Raw genomic sequence first — 25700 nt, 5'->3', positions numbered from 1 at the left:
GAGAGTAATTAATTTTATATAAGCTGGTTCAAGATGTTGTTTATTAATTTTTTACTGCTTTTAAGAGTCAAAGATTTACTGCAGCTTACTGCATGAACTGTAAATTACAGTTCTAGACTATAGCAATTGCCCACCTAATACATGGAGAAAACAATTCCCATCATTAACAATTCCCATTTATGCAACAGGCAGCTGTATGAACTGATATAACAATATAACAAGGCTAGCGTATATATGACAATAAACAATGCAATAAATTACTGTAAACGTATAAAATCAACAGCATCTTCAGTGTTAGAAGTTGAATGTCAAACATATCCATCATCTACCAGTACATCGGCCTCTATACCCTTCTTCTTTGTTATACAATCACTAACAGTGCGAATGATTATTTGGAGTCGTCTATCTACGGCTAAGAAATGCTGGGGTGTGAGCAGAGGAGCCAGTGGCTCTGTTTGAAGCACCTGAAAAAATACCTGTCCCAAAACACCTTCCGACAGATCTGACAGTTTATCATATGTTGACCGACGAATTGTGCAACACTGCAACAGCGGCATGAGAATTGTTATCTCATCTGTATATGGATTTCCAAATGATTTACCGTTATCCAATGCCACCACAATCGAGTCTTTGCTGTATTCAAATGTCTCATAATGATGTCGATCGGCATTGGATATGATGAAGTCGAATATCGATAAATCTATAAGGTCGAGTAGGCGAGGCGGCGTTTCATAAGGGCGAGTATTTTTCACTGTCGTACAATAGCTGCCATCCTTTTCCCATACGGCAGGTTTATTAGGTCGATAGGTGCGACGCCATGGATGAGGCAAAGGCTTGCTCAGAATATATGAATTTGGGAACCAAAGTGAAAGTGAACCCTCCATGTTGGTACGCTCTGCACATACTCCTGTCTCTGGTCCCTTGCAATAGTGACATTTACCATAAAAACAACTATTACCGTCCTGGTAGTAATATGTATTCAAAAGATTTTTATGAGCAACTGGTCGAAGCTCAGACTCAAGATCGACCTTACGACCTACGATTATTGGTGCTCGATTTAGACCAATGATCCTGTTGAGGTGGAATGCTGCTATCTCAGCATTATGCCTATCCTTTCCTGCATAGGCTGTCCCTACCATCACGTAATCACCGCTGTATGCCTTTGGTTTCATTACCAGCATTTGGCCACTTTCTACAGTTAATGTAACCTTTAGTTGCGTTCCCTTTGCACTTGTATCAGCGTGAGTTATCCGCTCATTGCGCATGGCTGCCAAAACGCAACCAAGTTTGTTGGATTCACTAGGGTCTGTGATATGGCGAGACGTGATCCATGACTCAGCGAGCTGCCAAGCTGTCATGCCTTGAGGGAGTTTACAGTACCAGTTAATTGCAAACTTTTTTGTATAGTTGGCTATTTTGTCTTCCAGCTGATTTCTTTTGCCAGACTGAAAGGGTTGTGATTCATCAGCTAAATCTGAAAGAAAAGAAAACATTACAATCGTTACCAAACTCATCTACTGATCAAATCGACCAATAAAAAGCCAATCAGGAACTTTTGCCTCTACTACTAATCCATATAGCTAAAATACATTTTTACAAAACTACAGGTACTGCAATGTTCACCACAGAATGAGGATCTTAGAGAGGAATTAACCTCGGATAAAAATTAATTTAGCTTCGTAAAACATATTTCTATGTTTACGTAGACACACAGATAGTACATTACAGATATAATGGGGAAAGGTTATTGGCTTGACAAAATGAATTGAAATCACAGACCGAATGAGCCCATTCAAAGTATTATTTTTGTGCTCCCAATCTAACAAAAAAAGGATTTAAATGCCAGCAAACTTTAGCAATCATGCTATATGGTACAATGAAGACATGACAATATGTATATCCAGATGTATATCAGATGAATGCCTGGTGCTGCACTGGTAATAAAAGCAGCTTTTCAAGAGTGGCAGGTAACGCAGTTGCTATTGGCTAAGTTGACTAGTTAGCTGACAGCAAAATTAACAAATCAGCTGATCTGAGCAGCTTAAGCTAGTAAGCTTCACAATCTCTAACACAATCAATCATGATCATCAAACAGGTTAGTAGTAACTAGTGCTGGGATGATATTACGATATTTCGGTATACCGTTGATATCACTTTCTGATACCGACTGTACCGAGTGCTTTCTGCCCATATCGAAATATCGGATATGGTCGATATGTGACGATATCAACGATAATATAGCTCCATCGGTTTTTTGACGTCATCGCCCTGTTTGCACATGCACTCGTCTACGAAAAAGCCGCCATTTTTGTAAAAAACGATCGTCATTCTCTTGATTAATAGTATGATAGTTAGTAATATTTAATTTTGCTGATAACAAAAAGCCTCTATTTGCAGGCATATTATCAAATAAAATGGAAACTGTTAAAGTATCTTAAAAGCAAGATAGTAGTGAACAATTCATGTTTAGTTTGAGATTAATTGTGTAAAAATTAAAAGAAAATTTACATGAAATGATGACTTCAAATAAGTAATGCAGGACAACTTATACAAAAATAAATTGATTGATACTATATACGTACAAGAGTTCAGGTCTGAAGAATAGATCTTCTATGAGTATTGATTGTGGCAAGATTGATTGTTATTAATAATTGGATGACTATAATATGGTCTGTACCATCTGTCTGTGTAAGTACCGTTGATGTTTACATGATTAATAGTTTTTTTCGGTGTTGTTTTGATACTAAAATAAAAAAATTGCAAACAAAAGCATTGTTTGCAATAATTAATTGCAGAAGCTTCGTGTTTTTAACGATAAAAGTTGTCCATAAAGATGACAGACAACGATAGAATGACGTCACGAAAAGAACGAAGGATATTCTACTCGATTTGATACACGATTCTTCAAAGAATTATACTGGTACATGGATTATTAAGGAATGGTTCTCCCATGGCAGCTTTTCCTGACAGGTAAGACAACTCCGAATAACATAACTGATATTTCGATATATCGGTTGACAACGCCATCATATCGTACCGAAAATAATTTTTGATATCGTCCCAGCACTATTAGTAACCAATAGTATTTTCAAAAGTGCTTCAAGCATGCATATTTTAAACAATGTAATGAGCGTTTACAACTTTTCCGTTGTGTGGCAATGTAGCTGCTAGCTCCTAGAGGATAGAACGCCTGTCTGCAGATATGGAGGTTTCGAGTTCAAATCCAGTGCGAAGCGGATTTTTCGTATTTAAAACTTTAGCCCTATAACTGAACATACAGAATCAAACGACTAACGACAAGTATATATAGATACTAGCTGAAAACTCGACACTGCACGGTTAATAAAAAGGTTTTTTTGCAAAGAAAATTTATTTTCATTTTAACATACCACATTTATTATTCTAAATATTAAATGAAAATCTTTTGTTTTCTGTCATCCCTGTGTCCAGTTACAGCGATTAAATGTAACAATGAAAAATCATTTGGTACTGGAATTGATCTTGAAATCTCCAGTTCTGCAGACAGGTATTTATCTAATACGCTACAATCTCCAACTGGCTATACCATAGAATAAATTGAGCGCATGCTTAGCCAATGCCAACACATGCTAGATCCATAGATGATATACCCGCCACTTTATTTAGTTCGAAATCATAATAGCTGCTCTAGAGCAGCTATTATGATTTCAAAGTTCAAAATTCTCCTTTCGCATTAGGTTTCCATCATTTGGCTTAGCCTCTTTAGCCATGGTACTTCTGAGATACTTAGAATTATTCCGCTGAAAAAATGAGCACCTAGAAATAGGTTCTTATTTTTGCAGTAGCTCTCCATTGATGGTGTTTGTACATTCTTCGAATACATCTCCTAAACACTTTGGCAGCTAATAAGGTCACTGAGCACTTGTAATAATAGTTTTCAGGTTGAATCGCTTTACAGCAGTGATGATTTGATTTGCTACGGCTTGGATTTTATTGCGTCTGTTTGTTGTTAGTGTCACAATAGGTCGGTTTCATGGCAGAGCACTCTTCAAGTATTATATGTCTGTAAGTCAACTAATGAGTGCATGAGCAGAAACTGGCCTGCTGTGACACAAGCAAAAAAATAACTTGAGATAAGTATAAGTTATCGCATCTAAAAAGTCGTCTGTAAAATTTAGATATTCTCACAACTTCTCACAGCTTCAAATTAGAATGTGGCACCTAAAATAAGACCAGGCCAATAAACTGTACCACTTTAGTTTAGTGTGGAAAAAATTTACTCACCCGAGAGCTTATCCTGAAAGATCTCTGCTGCCAGAAAGCACACCGTCGTCAAGACAAGACCCACTACTAAAAGGGATCTCTTTTTTAAAAGCTTTCTCGACATTTTCAATGCTGCCTTTTTCTACTTTGGCCATTCGTTTCCTGTAATGCAACATGGGCTGACTCATTGGTGAGTTATCACATCACTACACCATCCCCGCTAACACCATCCCCGCTAACACCATCCCCCGCTAACACATCCCCGCTAACACAACCCCGCTAACACATTCCCGCTAACACATCACTGCTAACACATCACCGCTAACGCATCCCGCTGACGACATCCCCGCTAACACATCCCCGCTAACACCTCTCCGCTAACATATTCCAGCTAACGCATCCCTGCTAACACATCTCTGCTAACTTCTGACACACATCTATACTAAGTCAAACAGTAACATAATTATATACTTTCACAACTACCAGATATAATATGTTATAACTCACACTTACTAGTAAGTTCATGCTCAAATAATGGTTCCAGCCAAGTTTTGTTTTTAAAATGCTGACTATGCAAAATATTTGAAAATTTTTAAATAGGTATTGCTTTTTTGTGAAACCAAATTACTATTATTGTACCACAAAAAACTATACAATTTGACCAAATGTAGAATTTGCCAATTTATTTAGTATGTTATAAAACTCTGATCTTGTAATCTTGCTTAAAACCATCGCACTGAAGAGATAATATATATACTGTAAAACCTCTATTTGAACGCCACCTTTATTTGAAAGCCACCTCTATTTGAGTGCCACTATGGGAGAAGGGTTGAACAATAGAGCACCACCTTTTAATTGAACGGCACTTCTATTCGAACGCTACTTCTATTTGACCGCCTCTATTTGACATTCATAATCTTTACATTCCTGTAATAGCAAGTGATCAGTAGAAAAGTGTCCCTAAAACCTACAAAACTAATAATGCCTTGATTACATTAATTAACAACAATTAATTTGTTAGTTGTTTCTGCTCGTATCGAAGTCCTTTTTCCAACTCAAGTCTTTAGGTGTTTTTGTTAAAAACTGATTGCAACACCGCACAAATATTTAGTACTTGTATCAAAAATAGTAGTTTCTTTTTAATGTGGTCTTGATACTTTGATGTATGTGGAAAAAAAGTTTTCGCATTCACGATGGAAAATGTGCTATTATGTATGTTGAGGCTATTTTGATTACACACGATTTTTCTTTATTTGTGCTAGAAGTTTTTATTCAAAATGGCATCGCGAAAATTTTGCCCTGCTAAAAAATTGTTTGGACGATAATAACGACTAGCTCGACTGCACAAAAGACAAGTTGAGATCAGAAGATGTTGTGGAAGGTATTAAGCAGCCAGAAGAAAATGAAATGGTTCCAAACAGTCTAAGCAACAATCAGAACGCAACTGGCCGAGCAAACGAAGCTAATAGTTTTCTTTTAAATGTTAATATTTGTTTTGAAATGTTAATTTTGGTTGCTGCATGTATTATAATTACGATTTATGTCTCCTGTTCTTAAATATATGTTTGTAGCGTTTGATAAATTAGTATTATTATTATTATAAAACCTATAAAATTTGCAGATTTATAGTATTATTTGATAGCATGTTTGCGGTAATCTGAACTCAGCTTACAATGGATCGACGCTCGTAACCCATGTTTTATTGCACATAAAAAGCGCATTATGGCTGCAAACTGTAGAAAACATCGATGAGTGCAATGAGCTTTTATGCAACCTTGTTAAATATAGTTATAAAATCAAAATACGTCTTCAAAATTAAAACGAAACAAAAAACTTTAGGGCTCCAACAAATTGCAACCCAAGTTATAAGATCATCGTTGGTTAAATGCAAGCAACAGATATCAACTGGTAGGAACATGTATCAGCGTCCTCATGCATATTTATTTAAAGATCTACAACAAGCTAGAGGCAAGTAAGTAAATTTATTGCATTCGAAAGGGTTAATATCGAAGGGTTGTGCAAATTATGGGTGACATTCGATTCGCCTGTAAAATGGTTAAATTTAACTTCTCAACATTTTGACGAAGTGTTTGAAAAATACAATGCCACCCTTTATTTGAACGTCACCTCTAACACAGCACCCTTCTAGTGGAAAAGTTGAAAACTAGAGCCCATGGCGATCAAATAAAGGTCTTACGGGATGTGATAACTACTGAATGCCCGGCATTTTACAGGTAATAAAAGACGGCGTATAAGCAGTGGTAGGTAATGTAGTTGCCACTGGTTAAGTTTTTTTACCCAATGCACTTGGGAACTTAAGGTAGTCAAAATATTTACTATAATAAAAGCCGTGCTTATAATTGTGCTTATGATCGTTACGCATCCTGATGTATCACACAATCATAATCTTCAAGCGTGATAGTAGTAACTAGTGATCTTAAAATAGCTGAGCTACACGAGACAAGAAGCAGAATGCGAGCCGAGATCGAGACAACACTGACATACCAAACACATGTAGATTATTACCGAGCTACAAAACTGTTGCTACAAACTGTTGGTCTACAGCTCATATACAATACAACCTCAGAAAGCTGCTTTCCATGTTGGCAAGGAAAGTATCTCGCTTAAGAAAAAATAAGTTGCACTACTTTGTTTTTAAGGCTAGTGTAGTATAGCTTGGAATCACAAATGGGTAGGCCTAAACATAATATTAAGCATTTGATCTGGTGCAAGCACTATCTATCAGCTCACTCTTGCTCTATCAATGAAAAATTCTTGCTTAGGAATATGATCATAGTGACAATATCTTCCTCAATGTGCTTTTTAGATCTAATGTATCCAGCCTTTCTCTATTTATCACAATCAATGCCATGCCACCATTTCATGTGACGTTTTAATCCAGTTGTGTTCGATTCAGTGCATTTTGGCACAACTTTACCTTGCGTGCATATAGCCTCGTAGTTCATCTGCCTTTCACAGTGTTTTCACAATTCTAATATCGTTTCGCTAGCATGAACTTCGTAAACAACTGAACACAACTAGATGTAGACTAGACACAGTTCGTAGAAGACTAAAACTGAAACTGGCCTTGAACTGTAGCAAAAAATCAATAATCACGAAATATTGTCTACAAAAGATGTGTATAGTCTCGAACTAACACTAGGGTATAACCTAAGAACTGAATTCGCAAGAAGAACTTGAAGAGGCTTACAAAGAATGTGCAGGTAATAAACATGGAGTTGTCCAACCGGGAAAAAAGATAACTACTGTAGTATCTCGATTTATTGTTTAGACCAGATTTCAACGTGATGTGTCTCGACTAAAGCGTTCTAAAAAATTCGAGACAACAGTCTTGTAGTAGTAAAAACCTGTAGTAACCAATAGTGGTTTCACAAGCATTTTAGCAGTGCGTATCTTAGCCGGCATAATAGGTACACTGTATGTGCACAATTATTCCATAGTATGGCAAGTGGGTCGTGTGGTGTAGTAGCTGAACAAACCAGGGTTCCAAGTTCAATTCAAGCATGAAAGGGTTTTTTCACTCCCAAAATTATCACTATAACGGAACATATGAGCGATAGACAATCACACATATATATATATATATATATATATATATATATACCTATAATATACACAATAGATTACACTGCTTAATAAAGAATTGTACAGCTCTTGATTTCATGACATTCACCTCAGCAGACCAACACACTATGACCCGTGCAAATCAACCACCTTCAACATTTGGAATAATCTTTACTGTAATGGGGACGGTGTTTCATGGTGTTAAAAGATTTTTGCATGAAGAAAGAGTTATAAGAACAGAGTGCAAGAGCTCCATGCGTTACCCACATCATACTTTGTCATTTATGTTATTTTATGACTCTGAAGGATTAAGATTAAATGACTGAATATGAACCATTTTGTAGAAAGGGTTAAACAGAGAAATTTGGTGAAAAAAACTCGTGTTTCACTTTGGACACTCAGCAGGTGTCTGAACTATTAGTCTTCATGTGTAGAAAGGGTATCTACTCACACATAATCAGCAGGTGTCACAACTATTAGTCTCCTTGTGTAGAAAGGGCACCTACTCACTTATAATCAGCAGGTGTCTGAACTATTAGTCTCCCTCTGTAAAAAGGAGAAAGGATATCTACTCACTCATAATCAGCAGGTGTCTGAACTATTAGTCTCCCTCTGTAGAAAGGGTACCCACTTACTCATAAGCAACTCACTTCTAATACCTCGACATGTGCTGATTAGTCAGTTTTTTAATATCAGCAAGACATCCCATTAATTAATTAAAACAAATATAAATCCTTGGGCTAGTTTCCGCTCAACCTTACACCTTTGACATTGCTACGAATATTTTTGATTTGTTGAGTGTTTGTTATTATTTTATATTCCATTTGATCGAAAGATATAGAAGTCTGTCTATAGAGTTTACTAAACGATACATTTAAAAGCAGAGCCCATTAATCTCATCAATCATTGTACCAAAGAGATTAATAGATGTATAAATCAGTAAAACTGTGGGCTACGGGTTGGAATTGGCGACAATTCAATGAGAAAACAAGTATAAGGTGTAAAACAGTACAACCATTAGCTATGGCCTGGAATTGGTAGCCAACTCGATGAGAAATGTGTATAAGGTAAAAATCGGTTGAACAGATAGATCATACACAACTCAAATTGAATGGTTTGATATCAGTATAGAGGCCAGGTTTACCAGGTTAGAATACTTAACCGGACATGGTTATGAGCAGATGAGTCAACAACAACAAACATAACAAACAAAAAAAGTTCAACTAAGAATTCTAAATACTATTGTTGTGGGCTAGTAGGACTTTGGGCGAAGACAAAGTCATGCAAAGGCAGCAAGATAAGGGCAGAAGAACTGGTGTGTGATAATATGAATAGATTGTTTCTTGAAGACTATGGATGACTAGAAGTTGCTCAATCAAGTCACGGAAACTTAAAAAGCCTGCCAAATGGCAAACCTGTATCATTTAAGATTCATACGGGAGCAGCTGTTACTGCTCTGCATATCTATTTTAGAAACTATGTGGACACTTTGCAATCTACAACAAAGCAGTTGAGGAGAGCAGAAAAAACAAGTCGTAGGTCAAGCTGAAGTTGTGGAGAGCAGAAAATCATGTTGTAAGAGTATGTCAAGCTAAAGTTGTGAAGAGCAGAAAATCATGTTCTATGAGTATATCAAGCTGAAGTCATTTTAGCAGCAATGGACCAGTCTGTGAAACAGAAAGTCTACTATGTTGATGGTTTGATCACTACATTATTGGAAAAGCCAGCTATTGCTAATTTAGATACTATCAGGTTCGTAAATTAACTAGAGGTAGAGTCCAAAACGAGCTGGAAAGCAAAGTTTCTCAAGCTGTTCACTGGGTTAGGTTCTATGTCAACACAAGCAAAGATAGAACTTCACAATTCAATTGAGTCCGATGTTCGGGCTATTCATAGTCGAATTGTAAAAGCTCATAAAAGCCTTTAAAAATTAACCGGATAGGATTGAAAAACTGGGAGTCCTTAACAAGTTTTCTTGATCTACTGATCGAGTGACTTCGTGAATAGTCGTTCAAAAAAAGGGTAAAATTAGAGTATGTATAGATTTTACGAAATCAAACTAGGCAGTCAAAAGACGTTTTTTCCTATTCCAACATCAGAACAAACTCGGAGTTATGAAATGCCAAATTTTTTAATAAACTTGACCCCATTTGTGGTTTCTGATAAATGAAGCCAGCCTCCACTATTGTCTTTCTGGCAATTCTGGCAATAAAGGCTGACCCATAGAAAAACTAAAGCTATCCTAAACTTCCCTGCTTCACCAAATAGAAAAGAGTTTTGTAGATTTTTTGGCATCGTCAATTACTTAAGAATGCTTCCCCTTTTGATTGCTAATAATTTTGCCATACTGCATCAGTTGTTAAGCAAGATTGTGATTGGCACTGGTGTGAGAACCATGAAAAAAAATTTAGGGCTTTGAAGAGGGTTATGCCTTCGACAGCAACACGTTATCTCCATTTTCATTAGGGAATGAGACTATTCTTAGCGCTGATGCTTCATCTTATGGCCTACAGGCTTTTTATTACAGAAAACAGATGGGGCTTGGCGACTAGTAGCATTCGCTTTAAGAGCATTGACTTCTACAGAGAAAATATATACTCATTTTGACAAGGAAGCTCTTGCAATCTTTTGGGCTTGTGAAAAGTTTAACTATTATTTGCCTGAATTTAACTACTATTTGCTATAATCTGTGGTAGGAATGGACCATAAACCCTTGATTTCAGTTTTGGGTGAAAAGAACAGGCGAAGTTACCTATTAGGGTCTAGCGTTTTAGACGACGAATGATGGCATATAGCTATACTGTGATTTATACACCTGAACATAAACTTGTTATAGTGAATGCTTTGTCTAAATCACCTGTAGCTGACTCCGCAGGTTAGGCTGGAGATGAAGAGTTGGTGGTTTTGGAGATGGCTCACTCAATGCCCATATCTCCTTAAAAGCTCAAAAAGATTGACAGCTGCAATGCTAGAGGCCAGTGAAGGTGTTCTTCTAATTAAGTATATTGCTGGAATGTGGCCAATAAAAAGTTGGAGGTGTGTATGAGGCCATATTACGCGTTCAAAGACTATTCACCAATAGTTAACAGCTTGATATACTTCAATAACAGAAATTATATTCCCAACGCAAAAAGAGAAAGGGTGTTGAAAGATGTACACATGGGTCATCAAAGAGATGCCATAAGCATAAGGCAAGCTTCTGAAGTGGTACGGTGGCCAGGGTGTCAGCTCAGACACGTCGTATAGTTCGAAACTGTCTTATTTGTAAAGAATTTAGGAAGAAACTTAAAGAACCATTGTTGTGTACACCATTACCAGAAAGCCCATGGTGGGGTTGGCTACTGACATGTTTGAGTTTGAAGGGCGGCACTATCTATTAGTTGTGGACTACTACAGCTGTTATATAACAGTCCATGAACTCAAAAGATTCAACATAGGCACAATCTGGAGATATAAACTTCTATAAAATATTGGTTTAATATGAAAAACTTTCTTGTTGGAAACTCCTTGACAAGAGGATCCTGTGTGGAACATTGTACGTCTACCTGTAGCTGACTGGCAAAAAATAATAGTACATTACGCCAAGGAAAGAGTATTTCTTTAATTCCTTTCTGTATTTTACGAAAGATTCTTGGAGATTCAGAAATAAGCATTAAACAGAGGGCAGGAGGGAATGCGTTCTCAAATAAACTAATATAGGTTCACAACAGTTCTTATTTCATGATTGGCTCAGTGGTATGAAAAGATACAACATGATCCCTATATTATGTACTGTATATCCAGCTGAAATTAAACCGTATAATCTATATATATATATATATATATTACTCAAAGTATGTGTGGATATTTTATCTATCATGCTGATTATTTTACCAATGCGGCCACCCATTACCACGCCCCTGTTAAGAAATATTTTTTGTAAGGTTTAATTACTATATCTGAGGTCAAGGCCAATTCTTATCACGCGGACAATTATGTTGTCTCCGTGGGAAGAGTCTCGACATTATCTCTCCGTTCGGTCAGACGAAGACAGTACAATATCTCATTTTTACATTTGTCCCGGTATCGAGAGGTACCAGTATCGTTGTATTCAAAGTTTTGATAGGTAGCTTCTGATGGAACAGTAACATTTTTTATACACACACTTACATGCAAGAATTGTTATTATTTATTTTACATACTCATGATTTTTATTTTGTTTTCTCAATTCGTATTAATTGTATCATTACTGAATCATCTTTTATTGTAGACTAATCATAGCACAACCGACTTAATTTAGCTATTATTTGCTAATTATTTCACATTCACATCTATACCTTTTTATAGTCGTTTTATTTCCTTCTATTTATTTGATCCGCTTAGAACATTTTTCTCATGATATGAAGTTTAAAAGTTGTTTAACAAAGTTTGAAAACCTTTACAGTTGTTTTTATTTTCTCTCTTACTTTATTTCAATTACGCAAAAACTTTTCTCATGATATGTAGTTTAAAAGTTAGGACGAAAGATGTTGTTATATGTTAAATACAAATCAATTTTCTGTCCGAAGACTTACCTGGGAAACGCCGGGTTTTACAGCTAGTTTTTAGATAAAATAGACAGGTTGTTAATGCAGTCCAGATATGGGAAATGGAAGGAACAGATCAAAGGCATGTCGGTCGTGGAAAATCTAAAGGTAGTTTTAATTTGGCATCATGAATGGCTACTCCTTAATTACATGAAAAGATTTTCCACTATCAGAAAAAAATATATCGATTTAGAAAACAATATCTAAGAGATGGACTATATGCTACTCAACTATGGTGTCTTACAGTGCCTCGCGTTGCGTGTTCGCAACTCGAGTTGTTCAACTCGAGTTGCCGAGTTGTACAACTCGGCCTGGGTTTTTGATGAACTCGAGTTGTGTTACGCAAGACTAACACGGGTTTGTAAAAAAAGCAAAGTGAGTAATTGGGGTGTCTCATTTACAGAACATTTACAGAAATTTAATAATAATAATTTAAATATACATATACATTTAAATTATATATATTGACGATATTTGCGCATATTTATTTTTATAAATATAACGAGACAAAAACAATTGCAGAATGTAAGAAGCAAACTAAAAAACAATCTATGTGGGAGCTGGGCCACTTCTTTTTCAAATAAACAAAGAGTTATCTCTTTAGAACGAGACAAGAAACTGAATAAACACCGAAAATGAACATATAAATTATTTCAACGGCGTTTAATGATGCACCAAAATAAATTCCATATATAGAAATTATAGCTAGAGAAAATGAAATGATGAGATGTTCTCAAGCCGAGTTGTTGAACTCGAGTTGCTGTTAAAAGAACTCGGCCTGGAGTTTTGATGAATCCGAGTTGTACAACTCGAGTTATATTTACAAACTCAAGTTGGTAAATATAACACGAGTTATACAACTCGAGTTGCAAACTCGGCACAGTATAAGTCGCCATTAGCTCTAGTTTTACAGTACACACATAGATAGTTTAATTTCTATTAGCTAACGGGTGCCTATTGATGTAGGGTCAAGTGGGGTAAGTACACCATCGAAAAAGGGTAATTCAACTTCGCAGTCTTGCTGCTTTGTTTTAACTAAATATTTGAGTATAATATTGGTCATTGTGAAACTACAGAATGTTCTGAGCAAGAATATCAACACTAGAAGACTGTTAATTAAATATCATTGCTTGATACGAAGCGCTAAAAATGTGTGTCTAGGTGGTGCTTTTACCCCATATAGAGGTGCACCACCTAGCCTTCTTTGCCATTGTTGCGCATTGGTTGATAAACAGGGGCAAATGCACCAAATTGCTGATATTGAAATTATAGAAAATTCAATGAAATTAGAAAAAAAAAGTTTTTGTGATCGTATCACACCACTGAAATATTCATCTTATTGAACATTAAAATTTTAAAAATTAGCAATTTTATACCATTGCACTTCAAGTGATCAGTTTTACTCAAGTGAACCAAAAGTTTGACATAGACTAACTCAAAAGTATAACAAGAAAGACTATAGAGATTGGGAGAACTTGAAATGAGATTGAACTGTCTCTTTTGATGAGGAACTAGGTGTGTGCCGGGTGGTGCACTTGCCCTGCCCCTATTATATGTTAATACCTATTAAAATTTGTTATTTTAAACTTTGCAATTATAAGTAACTGCAAGTATAATTTACTTGCATCTTTGCAAGTTATACAAAACAGACTATGGAAAATGTTGCATGAATTTAAAAATTTATTGTATTAAATAAAACAACTGAGATTATAAAGTATAATATTACAGCATGATAGTATTTACTAAAATAAACAAATAACTTGGTTCGGTGAAATATTATAAGTACAATAGTGACTATATAACTGATTGGACGAATGAGTTTACCAAATGCAGTTTCAAATGTTAAACATTAAATTTGCTATAACCGAGCTGTTGCACATTGAAGGTGGAGAGGTCAACTTGGAAAGTGACTATATCCCGGCGGCCAATGATCGGTGTAGGTAGAGTCATCATTACAGTATCAGCATCTATCAGTGAAATATCTTCTTGTTCTGACCAGGCGAATGCTCCCTTCTGTGCATTTTGACACCTCATGTACTTAACAGAGTACTCTGAAGCATTCGGCTTGTCGATTACTTGTCCAACAAAATGACGAACCGAACGTTTTCCAGCAAAGCGAACCAGAATAAAATATCCGATAGCATTAATTTAGGTTTGGGGGTGCCTCATCATCTTCAGCTTCACTAAGTGAATCTGTGCTATCATGCAATACCATTTCTCTGTCGTCAGCCTCATCAGATGACAATTGAGGGCTTGGGACTTTTCTTCTCTTTTTTTACGTTGGTTTTTTTTACTTTGGGTGCCAATAGTTTCACTATTCTGGTATCAACCTCTTGACGGATAAGGACTTCTGCACTGCTAGCAACTTTGCGGCGTTTCACGGTAATGTTGGCACGTTGATTTTTGACTGTATTTAGAAGAAGTTTCTCAAATGAAACTGTAGCTGATACATTTTCAGTTGAAGTTGATATATTCTCGAGCGGAATATAGGTTTCAGATACTTTAGGTGTTTTTTTAACATGACTGGTAGTTTTAGGCGTTGCTTCCACATGACTGATGGTTTTAGACATGGTTTTAACTTGACTGGAAGCGATAGGCAGTTCACCAATTGTTACTTCATTATGAGATGTGCTAGACTGCTCAATAATATTTTCTTTACCATGACTCGAACTAGGCTGGTCATTAGCTTTTGAAGAAACTCCTTGGACCGATGAAGACTGGCTAGACACAATGTGCTGGTTGTAGCTCTCTAAATGTTTTTTGTCAGACTTTTTGAGACACAGCAAAACGATTGACTTTGAGGTCACCAACGATTGTTCCATCATAAATTCCAGTTCCTCTAAAACCACTTATCATGTTACTTGCAGTTAAATCGGCCCACACATTGCCTAGAAGCTTTGCAAATTCAGCTTTTCCAGGTCGCGAGCCAACATGTAGTCTTTGCCACACTGTCAGTTTTTGATCCCATTTTGCCTTGAGACCGCGGAAGCATGCCACATTCAAAGGTTGTAGGATATGTGAGGTGTGAGCTAGAAGCTTGATGATGGTAATTCCATTCATTTGGGCGGCTTTTATCAGATGAACTGTAACATGACTGCCATGTCCATCAAATATCAGCAGGCAAGGGGTTTCACCTTTGACATGGGGAACAAAGCTTTTCGTAAACCAGTTAAGAAAAAGTTCGCTTGTCATCCATCCATTAGCAGAGGCAGCATAGGATTTATTTGGCCAATCTCCCGATTTTGGAATCCAGTTATCCCAAAGATCTTTTCCTTTGAATATAACAAATGGTGGCATCTTGTCACCATTAGCATTCACACAAGCCATTACCGAAGTATTTTCTCTGCCAGTTGCAGCGGTAATACGACATGCTTTTGCTCCTTTAGCGACTACAACCTTAGTTTGTGTTGGATCATGGCTAAAACTTGTCTCATCACAGTTCCATATGCGCTTTGGTTAATTCTCCAATCCTAATTTTTTTAGGGTTTTTTCCAGGAGATCATAGAACTCATAAACTATGTACGGAGATGTCTGGCGCTTCCTGGCATCCTCCAGGGCCTGCGGTTTCAAGATAAGAGAGTGTATGGCGCATCTTGAACTCTAGCCACCAGTCTTCACCAGGTCTATTGTTTTTAAAGGGAGTTTTAATGTCATTTTTGATAACATATTTTTGAACAACATCTAAGATCTCCCACCGGCTCAAACCAAAACCATTTGTGCTCATAACCTTTATTGCATCGGCGAGCTCCTTCTCCTGATCAATTGATAATGCCGGTGGCTTTCCACCTTCTCCAACAACAGCAACTCTACCTCGTCTCCCGCTAATGTAGTCTCTCAATGTTTCTTGGAGTATTTTATAAACTTCTGAACATCTCTTTGTGGATAACTGCTTTGTTCGTATTTTGTCAAGCGCTGTTTCCAAATCTTCAGCAGAATAAGACCGTCTATTAGTCTTTCGAACATAGTTGCGGACCATTTCTGACTCTGAAATTAAAACAATTTCAAATTACTATTTAAGCCAGCATAATAATAATGTTTAACAGTTTTGATAGTGACTATCTATCAATACTAAATTGCCTTTTATAAAATATTATTGAGCTGGGGCAAGTGCACCATGGTGGTGCACTTTCCCATACACATAGGTGCACTTGCCCCTGTCTCTAAAATTATCAGGGGCAAGTGCACCACACCAGTTAAAATAATACAAAATTATTTGTTTGGATTAAAACAATAAACAAAGTATTCTATGAATAGACACCAGTTACACTAAATAGTTAGCCAAAACAAATATTCACTAAAATGAAAGTTATAAAATTATCAGTGCACAGCTCTAAATTTAAAACCAACTACTTAAATAGTGCATTTACCTTTTGGTTGCTCACTTCACAAAAATTTTGAAATCCAGCATGGAGGAACTATAGCTTCCTGTAAAGGATCATGGGTAATAGTCCTGCAACTCAGAGACAGCTATGCAGTGATTGGCTGATGAACTATCAACAGCTGGTGCACTTGCCCCAATGGTGCACTTACCCCACTTGACTATACCCATTGTTAATATAACCAAATCTACGGTTATGCTATCGTAATACCAATATATTGCACCTTACTTTTACAAAGTCGCGTTGTGTGTTCACAACTGGAGTTGTGCAACTCGAGTAGTACAACTCGAGTTGTGAACACGCAACGCGAGTCACTGTAAGGCGCCATAACTCAACAAACAAGGAAAAAATGGAAGACTGAGTTAAAAAGAGTCATCGAGATTAGCACTCGAGGTCTAGCGAGATCGCAACAGTAGGATTGATTTGTGTAAATAACATTTATACATGCTTTTTTCGTATTATTTGTTCAACTAACAAGGACATTTGACTTTGGTGCAATTGCACCTAATCCGTAATAAGTTGCAAGTGTAGATGCACTTGATAAATAATTTATGTTTAACTTGGATTATTTCTTAAAGTGTGACTGCACTTGACATTAACATATTAGCACTATGTGAATTTAACTTGTTTGTTCAGTTGGTGCGATTGCACTTACAAGAATATGATCATTTTGACTCGGTAAACGGTAATGACTATAGCTTTTTTAATCAAGATGCACATACATCATGGATTTTTTGTGCACATCAGGTGTTGATGATGAAATCTGTGCCGTCGCACCAATAGCAGTAGCTTAGAAACCCCGATGCTGCTGGTTTGTGTGTATGTCACCGTGTGTGTTGTAGTGGGGAGTGTAAATGCACTCTGTTGAACGTGACTGAAAATGTGAAACTAAGACTGCGCAGGCGTGATAGGACAGGGTGTTACTAAAAAGGAGCGAATTTTTCTTGAGAACGAGCTGGTTCAAGCAGGAGGTACTAGGAGAAACACATAGCTTAAAAAGGTAATATTAGCACTACACTAGCATTAATATTGAGCAAGGCAAATTTGCGATACCGAACAACCATTTATAGGCACATCAAAAATAAAGAGCAAGTATTCTTAAAAAATAACTCTCACCCAAACCTCATGCTAACGTTTAGACTACAAACGATTACAGTAAGAGCTAAAATGAATACTACCATACTATTAGCTACCATTTTGTGGAGCGGCAAAGCGTACTTGATCTGAAGACAAACAACTTACGGCTACTAACACCCAAAAAATTTAAGCAGTTTTTTAATAACTGTTTTATACTTCGCTGCGCTACTCTGAAGAAAAACTTTCAAGAAAAACTATTTTGAACTAATGGAGTCGCTATGCAGGCAAACCGCTAACTTCTGATGATTTAGCACACGGCGACGTACTTTTATATAGAGCAAGTCCGCAAATTGTCAGATCTGTACGTGACACCGTTAAATGTATAACTGATTAATCTAGCTTTTATGCTACAGTAGACGCTCTTATAACGTATACTTCTTACAACTTAAGTTTCAGATAACTTAAAATGATTATGTGAAATTTTTGCTTTCCTGCTATGTAAGAATTCCCTATAACACCAAGTGCCAAGTCGGGCAAGTTATCAAATTTGATTTGAACGTTAATCTATTTTGCCGCACTTTAGAAAGAAAAACCGTGTGCGTATAGCATCATTGTTACTCATAATACTGTGTACGTGTACAACGCTCGCAACACTCCAGTTCGTCGTGATAGATCTTCAGATGCGTCGACAAAACATAGAATAGGGTAGCTGCGGATCGCTCATACCATTGAACTTAAAACTTAAAGGGGTTTTAAGTTCAATGGCTCATACATACAAAGGCGATCGATCAGCGCAGGTGTTACAGCGATAGTCAACCGATCCGAATGTCACGAGTTGGAGTATCGTCGAAAGTTCTTGTTTATCTTAACCTTGACCTCTAAGTGCAGATAGATGAGGTCAGGTATAATTGCAGTGGCTCAAAACCTGGTCAGTTTCTGGGTCGTTTTGTAGAGGTGGAGCTTAATCCAGAAATGCAAATGTTTTGTCGGCACTAAACGACGAGGTTTTAAGCAAGTGCCAATGTTTAGTCGGTTAGAAATTGAGTCTGTAATCTTTTTATTTTTTGTAACAAAATAAAGCATAAACATCGTTTTAGGCAAATCCTTAATCAAAAACATGAGATCTTTCATCAAACTAGCATAACGTATTCCCATAGTTGTTTATCGTAGTTTTGTCGTGTTAAGATGAAATAGTAACATGCTCACGAAACGGAAAAAAATCTTCTCAAAAATACATCATTGATTATTCTGTATTCGTTTATACAGTGTGTATGAAAAATATCTTACATACGTTGTAATATGATTGCACTTACATGTATGTAACGCAGTATTACATAAGTTATTGAATATTTGTGATTATGTTCTAACCAACTAAAATGCACATTGAAACAATTGTCTACTTTGCAACAATTCTGAGAGCTAAAGAAGATTCTATTTCATTTTAGTGTAATTATTTATGTTAGCGTATCATAAGACAAAGATTGTGAAAAGGCAACAGAAGACATTAGTCTATCTTATCTTTACTGCAAACACCGACTTCTCCAACAACTAACTTTGTTTAGATTTTGAACATGACCGCACTCTGTAGGTATTCATTTGTCAATTTGCTTATATATTTATTATTTATGCATAGCATTGTGTGACCAAAAAATTTTTCTTGATTTGTTGGGCAAAAAATATTTTCTTACTGTTGGCATGATGATGTATTTTCTTGCTCTAATATAAATAATGCATGTGGCAATTGTTGTGCATCATTGTTAGCAGCTTTCCCGTTACCTCCACAAGCACAATGTAGCCAATTCTGGAAAATCAAAGGGCAGCACACACAAAACCTTTAGCATGATGTATGTCTATTGGCATTGCTGACGTTGTACAACATACATTGTTTGAAAAGTCGATGCGCAATGACAAAATGTCTGGTGATGGACCACTGGAACAATGATGGGAAGTAGGTTGTTTCAGTTATCGGACGAATCTATCATGATAAATTGTAAAGTTTAATAATTTTACTTTATTTGATATAAAAAGAAAATGTTGCACATAACTTAATTACTACCACATCAGCACCAAAGCCATAAAAGTCCTTTAACAAGCACAAATGAGAACAGAATAACACAGTAGAAAAGGGCTACATATACTACATGTAGATATGTGAAAATAAGTGAATATAAGGCTGGGTTATTTAAAAAAAAATCAGTGTCGAAAATCCGGAATGTTTTATGTATGCAGGTATGTTTTAATTTGATCAATATATTCACTCAAAATTGAGCACTGTGTAAGCTGAAACAGTTCGAGTTTTTGCATATAAAAGTATTCCTATCTAGAACAAGTTTGTTCTCTATGGCTGCAGATGAATTGGCAATGAGGTGGAGGGCACGCCAGATGCCCTCTGGCCTGCCCTCCCTTCATCGCCAGTTCACCCACAGCTATAGGGAACAAACTTGTTCTATGCCTATCTAGATATTGCATGTATTAGAAAGCCTCAGGAAGCATTTATGCTCTGTCATTTCTTACTCCCTGCAAAATCCTCTTGGAGATCCTTGATCTAAAATAAAAACAATCATAGCATGTGTATTTACATCTCCTTGAACTTGTAAAGTACTGTGAATGCAGTATACAAGTGGCATTATTTGTGACAATTTTTGACTTTGACAGGAATATTATTTGTTAATTTAATGAAGTAGATTGGAAAGTTACATTGGACATTGTGATTAGCTGGAAGTTAATTTGGCGATCTCAAAAAACCGGGCAAATCTGCTTTTGCTAGTTCCTGACTTTATTACTGTTTTTACAGTAGTTTTATTTCACAATCAGTTCCTGGCTTCATATATCTTCTCCGATCCTACATTGCTCAACCGACTTAGCCCATAGAGTTGACTTGTAGAAGACAACAGCGACATTAGTCCAAGTACTCAGTCTACGAATCGGATGGTGTTGTGGCACCTTGTTATCAATTTCTCAAAGAGTTGATAACAACTCCAGAGATGCTCCCAAATCCTGATTAGAGATTTGCAAATCACATTAAATCGTCAATCATGAGATTGGCATCAAAGCACCATAAAAATGGATTACCCAGCTTGTAAATTAAATCAAAACCATCAATTACATAGTGGATGATGGTTTTAATTTCATTTTATTTGAAAGCTGAGCAGTCACCCTTTTAAGTGATTTGATTTGGAGCAAAACGCATGCCAGCGATTTGATATGCTTTACAAATCTGGAATCAAAGATTTGGGAGCATCGCTGCACAACTCTCTCCAATTCAGACACTGAGCACTTACACTAAAGTGACACGAAAGCATCATGCAACAGGGTTCTAATTTTAAAACTGAGTTACTGAATATTACCACTCACCGGACTGTTAGGTATGAAAGTAACATCAGGTGTCTGAGTTACATCTATAATGCTGTCGTTTGTGGCGTTTCGTAGATGCTCCCCACATCTATGGAAGCTCGCATAGCCTCTGCTCTTACTCCTACCCGTCCTGAGCAAGCACTGCGTTTCCTCCTTATCTTGAGCTATAAATCAGAATGCTCGAGGCATTGAACGTTTGGCTGGGTGTGAACAGGCAACTTAACAAATATCGCAGTTGGCAGCAAATAATTTGTTTCTAAAACCTAATCCTGCCTACACAAGGGGTTCTTCTGCATTATCCTACTATAACTTCACGTTTTTCTAGCTACTAATCTAGGGCTATAAATGGCTTGAAGATCCGCCTACCAATGAAATTTCACATTTAACCATAATTAATATTGCATGATTTGCCTAAAATTTTATTGCTGGTTATGTGAGTACCTCCGTGTTACTATCAGATGTATCGTCTTGAGGATGCGGTCTCTTTGTTGGATTCTGTGACTAAAAATGTAAACAACACGTAAATTATGTATATCGACTCCATGTGACAACATATATGAATTTATGCACATGCATAGCATAGTTATATTTGTGGGCACAATCTAATTAAATTCAAATTGGCAAAAGAGTCCAAACAAAGGCCTTGTTGCCAGAGCTCCAAAATAAGCATTCATTTTATCTTGCTTTTAATGATTGTTTTTGCAAATTTTAGGTGTGAAATATTAAATGTAAGATAAAATATTATGTCCAAGTTTAACCAAAGGTGTGAACTGCGATATAATACTATCTGGCGCATGTGTGAGGCCTCGGGATGAGAAATTCTCAAGAAAAATGAGACAGATTGCCGTAAACTTTACTGACTATTGGGTCAAGGATATGGTATCTGAGCATTCCAATCCAGTCCTTGTTTCTTTGCAATTCTACCAAATTTCTATGAGAGTGTAGATGAATTAAAATAAGAGAAAATGTTTTTGAACTTTGATGTACTGTGAGACCAGAAGCAAAGTAACGAATACAGCTTAGACATGTCACAACCCTCACAGTAGTGTAGACTTAGATTTACTGCATTCTCTGATTTCAGGCTTACAAGAATATAAATGTGCACGCGTGCTTTTATTACAAGATAGCTATTTCAGAAATAAGACAAATTAAAATCCATAAAAGTAATAAATATTATTTATCATCTTTATGTAAAATCCATACTATACTATCTGTGCATTTGCAAAGACATGGAAGGATAGCCCTGTCTAAATATATTGGACATACAATGACCGAGTTTTGCTGTCCAAAAATATCCCTGATAATAGGCTGAGTAAAATATTCTTGGTGTACCGGTAACTTACCCTCCGCTGTTCTTTGTACTTTTCCTTCTGGGTTTGCTGTCTTTCAGGGCCGTACATGCAACCATACTCTTTTTCTTCGCCATACTCTTTTTCTTCGCCATACATACATAAATAGCCTTGACTGTCATGAATGACGTTCTTACCTCTCCAAATATCTTCACCTTGCTAAATTAGAGCAGATAAAATTTTAAAATTAAGAAACATGGTACAGATTTTTTAGATTCATTGGCAGAAGACATTGTAGGTTTTTAGCCTTACTTGATTGCTAACACTCAATTGAGAACTAACTGCTGCATGTATATGATGCTTGATACATTTATTGCTTGCTTGATTGTAGTTATTAATATATACAATGATTTTTAATATCATTTCAATTGCATGCCAATGCTTGTACATTTAAGCCCATGTATATCTTTTAATCAAGGCTGCACTATAAGCTTGATTGTAATCCACTGCATGTCTGTATATACACGAATATCCACTTCGTTAAATTAAGCTTAAGAGTTGAGTGTCTATAGAGAGTAATCCTTTATTGCTGAGAGGTAGATGGTGTGTATCCAGTGTGAGTTGCTAGTGAACTGATGAAAATTGTGTCAACTCTGCTTCAAGTAGGGCCTGTGACGTCATAGATCACATGGTACAAAAACAAACCAAAAAGGGCCTCATAAAACTGCAGCATAAAAACATATAAGCTACTATTGACATGTACTTCTATTGCACAACAACCAAGCATAAGCCTACATTTTACAATCAAGGTTACACTTCACAATCAAGGTTACACTAAAATATCCCAGGTATAAAATGTTCATTTTCAACACAAGATCACAAATTAGGCAGTGGAGAAAAAGTGCGAGATTACCTTCAAAAAGTCTTTCATGCTTGTTGAATATGCCGTCCTTATGGTATGTGTAAAACTTGTTGCCATATTCGATTTCATGAGCTTTGATGGCTTGCTCAGCCTCGTCTAACGATGAGGCAAGAACAAGTGGTATAATGCTTAAATGCACTGCAATTAAAAAATATATTTGGTAGGCCCTCAGGCTCTTCGTAGAAGTTGACTGTCGTCAGCAATCATGTCATTCAGCTATCGAGGCTTCGATAATCTACCGACACGATTGCCGACTACAGGCACGGGAGACCTGTAAGAAGGCCTATATAGAAGATGAAATGACAAATACAAGAAGTCAGTTATGAATACATGATGACCCACTGAGGTCTTCTTTTAGGGTTGAAGCAATATGAATATGTAGTGCATTTCAATTAATTTTTTTAAGACAAATTGCAAGCAGTGACCGACTATGACTACTGAGGACTACTGATCACAGGCAGGCTGTTTAGTCCAAAAATATAACTGCCCTGCATTGCAGGAGACTACAAAAATTTGCTTTACCTTGCCTCCTCTCCTACATTTCTTGTGAACCAAACAGATGAGATACAGCCTAGGCCTGGCAGTGCTACTTACAACGCACCATTGTAGAAAGAAGTTCAAATAAAATTTGAGATGCACAATTAAATGGTTGTTCCTTAGTTAGCTACATACTGTCGTTGTTTCAAAAGGTGCTACAGTTGAGACTTAGGAGTAATACAAAGTTAGTTGTTAAAGTGTGTGCTTGCAGCTGTTGTAGGTTATTTTGTTGTAAATGAGCTATCTACCTTCAGTATTAGTATGAGTCCAAATCTCCTTATATATGGATAGTCTTCACTTCAGTTGTGTTTGTCGTTAGGGCAGAGGGCTCTGGTTAGCTGGTGCTATAGTGTTATTCACCGTCTATGTGAGTGTCAATGCCGATAGGTGGGAGGTAGTCTAGTGATGGTCAGGTTACGGTTCTACAACAAGGCTAATCCAATGCTATAGTTCATGTAACGATGCCTCATATATACGCTACTGTATGTACACCTCCAACCAACCCTCTGAAGACTGGGTTGGGGTTAGATTAGCAGTCTAGACGTAAGATATTATGATACAATATACATGTTGATCGATCAACTATTAGTATACAATTAAATGATGTTGCTTCCTTAGTTGCTAGACATGGAATGAATATAACTATAAAGCTACTTCTATATAAATGGATAGACTGAATAGGAGTTGTGTTCCTACTATAGTGTTGCTATGGACTGAGTAAGTAATTCCCAACTCCACAATCAAATGGTAAGAATATTGTACACGTATGCAGCATGTAAACAATGGTTGTTGATGCATACTTGTTTCCGTTAGTGGGAGATAATATATGCTGTAGGAATGTATTGTAACTGCTAAGTTTCCTACCTATTAACTAATCTCTTGACATTTACGTTTGTGAGAACATTGCTAATATACAGCTATTTCAAAAACATGATTTTCAGCTATAACACAGCAAATACAGTAAAGAAAAGAAACTATTGTCTTCTGTTGTTTTCATTTTTACAATCAATGCCTAACGAGATGCTAATATTAATATTTACAGTGAAATTAAATAGAATCATTTTAGGCTCTCAGAATGGTAACAAAGTGGACAATCGTTTTAATGTGCATTTTATTTGTTCAGAACATAATCGTAACTTTTCAATATTTCATGTAATACCGCTTTACAAAAGTGTATTTATATTAAAAAACATAAACTACTTTTCAAATATAAACAAATACAGAATAATTAATGGTGTATTTTTGAGAAGATTTTTTTCCGTTTCGTGAGCATGTTACCATTTATTATTAACAAGAAAAAACTACGATAAACCGCTATGTAAATACTTTATGTTAATTTGCTAAAATAACTCATATTTGTAATTAAAAATTTGCTTGAAAAAGATGCTTACGTGATATTTTGTTAAACAAAAAGATAACTACTCGATTTCTCAACAACTAAACGTTTGCAGCGGCTGAAAACGACTAACTGCGGCTCAGTACGACTAACTTTAAAGCGTTTGTATTTCCGGATTAAGCTCCACCCCTACAAAACGACCCAGAAACTGACCAGGTTTTGAGCCACTGCAATTATACCTGACCGATAGATGACGGACGGGTATACATGTAACTGGAGTGTCTCAGAACCTGCATGCAACCTCAGAACCTCTATGCATCCATGCATGTATGCATACATGTATGGATGCATAGAGGTTCTGAGGTTGCATGCAGGTTCTGAGACACTCCAGTTATACCCGTCCATAGATGACGG

General features: G+C 36.5%; 3 protein-coding genes across 7 annotated transcripts; all 3 read right to left on the bottom strand.

Annotated features, from left to right (window-relative positions):
- On the bottom strand, window positions 1-18048 carry LOC137387339 (glycosaminoglycan xylosylkinase-like). Of its 4 annotated transcripts, none has more exons than XM_068073728.1 (3): window positions 17990-18048; window positions 4264-4404; window positions 1-1474 (listed from the first exon to the last, which is right to left on the bottom strand). In XM_068073728.1, the coding sequence occupies exons 2-3, from the start codon at window positions 4364-4366 to the stop codon at window positions 309-311; spliced, it is 1269 nt and encodes a 422-aa protein (XP_067929829.1). In that variant the 5' UTR covers window positions 4367-4404; window positions 17990-18048; the 3' UTR covers window positions 1-308. The 4 variants fall into 4 exon arrangements, with proteins under 4 accessions (XP_067929829.1, XP_067929825.1, XP_067929828.1 ...); XM_068073724.1 differs by lacking the exon at window positions 17990-18048 and adding an exon at window positions 8279-8384; XM_068073727.1 differs by lacking the exon at window positions 17990-18048 and adding an exon at window positions 8334-8366.
- LOC137388143 (uncharacterized) lies at window positions 15156-15719 on the bottom strand. Its single transcript, XM_068074647.1, has one exon. It carries the CDS (start codon window positions 15717-15719, stop codon window positions 15156-15158), a length of 564 nt encoding a protein of 187 aa, XP_067930748.1.
- A 1566-nt stretch (window positions 18049-19614) lies between the features above and the next one.
- On the bottom strand, window positions 19615-25405 carry LOC137387340 (uncharacterized). Of its 2 annotated transcripts, XM_068073730.1 has the most exons (7): window positions 25342-25405; window positions 24199-24372; window positions 23405-23551; window positions 22546-22710; window positions 21644-21703; window positions 21203-21366; window positions 19615-20393 (listed from the first exon to the last, which is right to left on the bottom strand). In XM_068073730.1, the coding sequence occupies exons 3-6, from the start codon at window positions 23480-23482 to the stop codon at window positions 21247-21249; spliced, it is 423 nt and encodes a 140-aa protein (XP_067929831.1). In that variant the 5' UTR covers window positions 23483-23551; window positions 24199-24372; window positions 25342-25405; the 3' UTR covers window positions 19615-20393; window positions 21203-21246. The 2 variants fall into 2 exon arrangements, with proteins under 2 accessions (XP_067929831.1, XP_067929830.1); XM_068073729.1 differs by having other exon boundaries at window positions 24199-25400.
- Window positions 25406-25700: the final 295 nt, after the last annotated feature.

The sequence above is a fragment of the Watersipora subatra genome, chromosome 2 (assembly GCF_963576615.1).
Source record: "Watersipora subatra chromosome 2, tzWatSuba1.1, whole genome shotgun sequence".
In the NCBI taxonomy this organism is placed as follows: Eukaryota; Metazoa; Bryozoa; class Gymnolaemata; order Cheilostomatida; family Watersiporidae; genus Watersipora; species Watersipora subatra.
Note: the sequence above shows the minus strand (reverse complement) of the source record. Positions and strands in the feature narration are given on the sequence as shown.

Excerpts from the sequence above, each read along its gene's own strand:
- LOC137387340 (XM_068073730.1), bottom strand. The coding sequence starts at position 23,482 with ATGAAATCGAATATGGCAACAAGTTTTACACATACCATAAGGACGGCA. Across the intron at positions 21,704-22,545 it reads AGTACAAAGAACAGCGGAGG|TCACAGAATCCAACAAAGAG; the intron begins GTAAGTTACCGG and ends TTACATTTTTAG. Across the intron at positions 21,367-21,643 it reads CATCTGATAGTAACACGGAG|CTCAAGATAAGGAGGAAACG; the intron begins GTACTCACATAA and ends TCTGATTTATAG.
- LOC137388143 (XM_068074647.1), bottom strand. The coding sequence starts at position 15,719 with ATGGCTTGTGTGAATGCTAATGGTGACAAGATGCCACCATTTGTTATA.
- LOC137387339 (XM_068073728.1), bottom strand. The coding sequence starts at position 4,366 with ATGTCGAGAAAGCTTTTAAAAAAGAGATCCCTTTTAGTAGTGGGTCTT. Across the intron at positions 1,475-4,263 it reads CTTTCAGGATAAGCTCTCGG|ATTTAGCTGATGAATCACAA; the intron begins GTGAGTAAATTT and ends CTTTTCTTTCAG.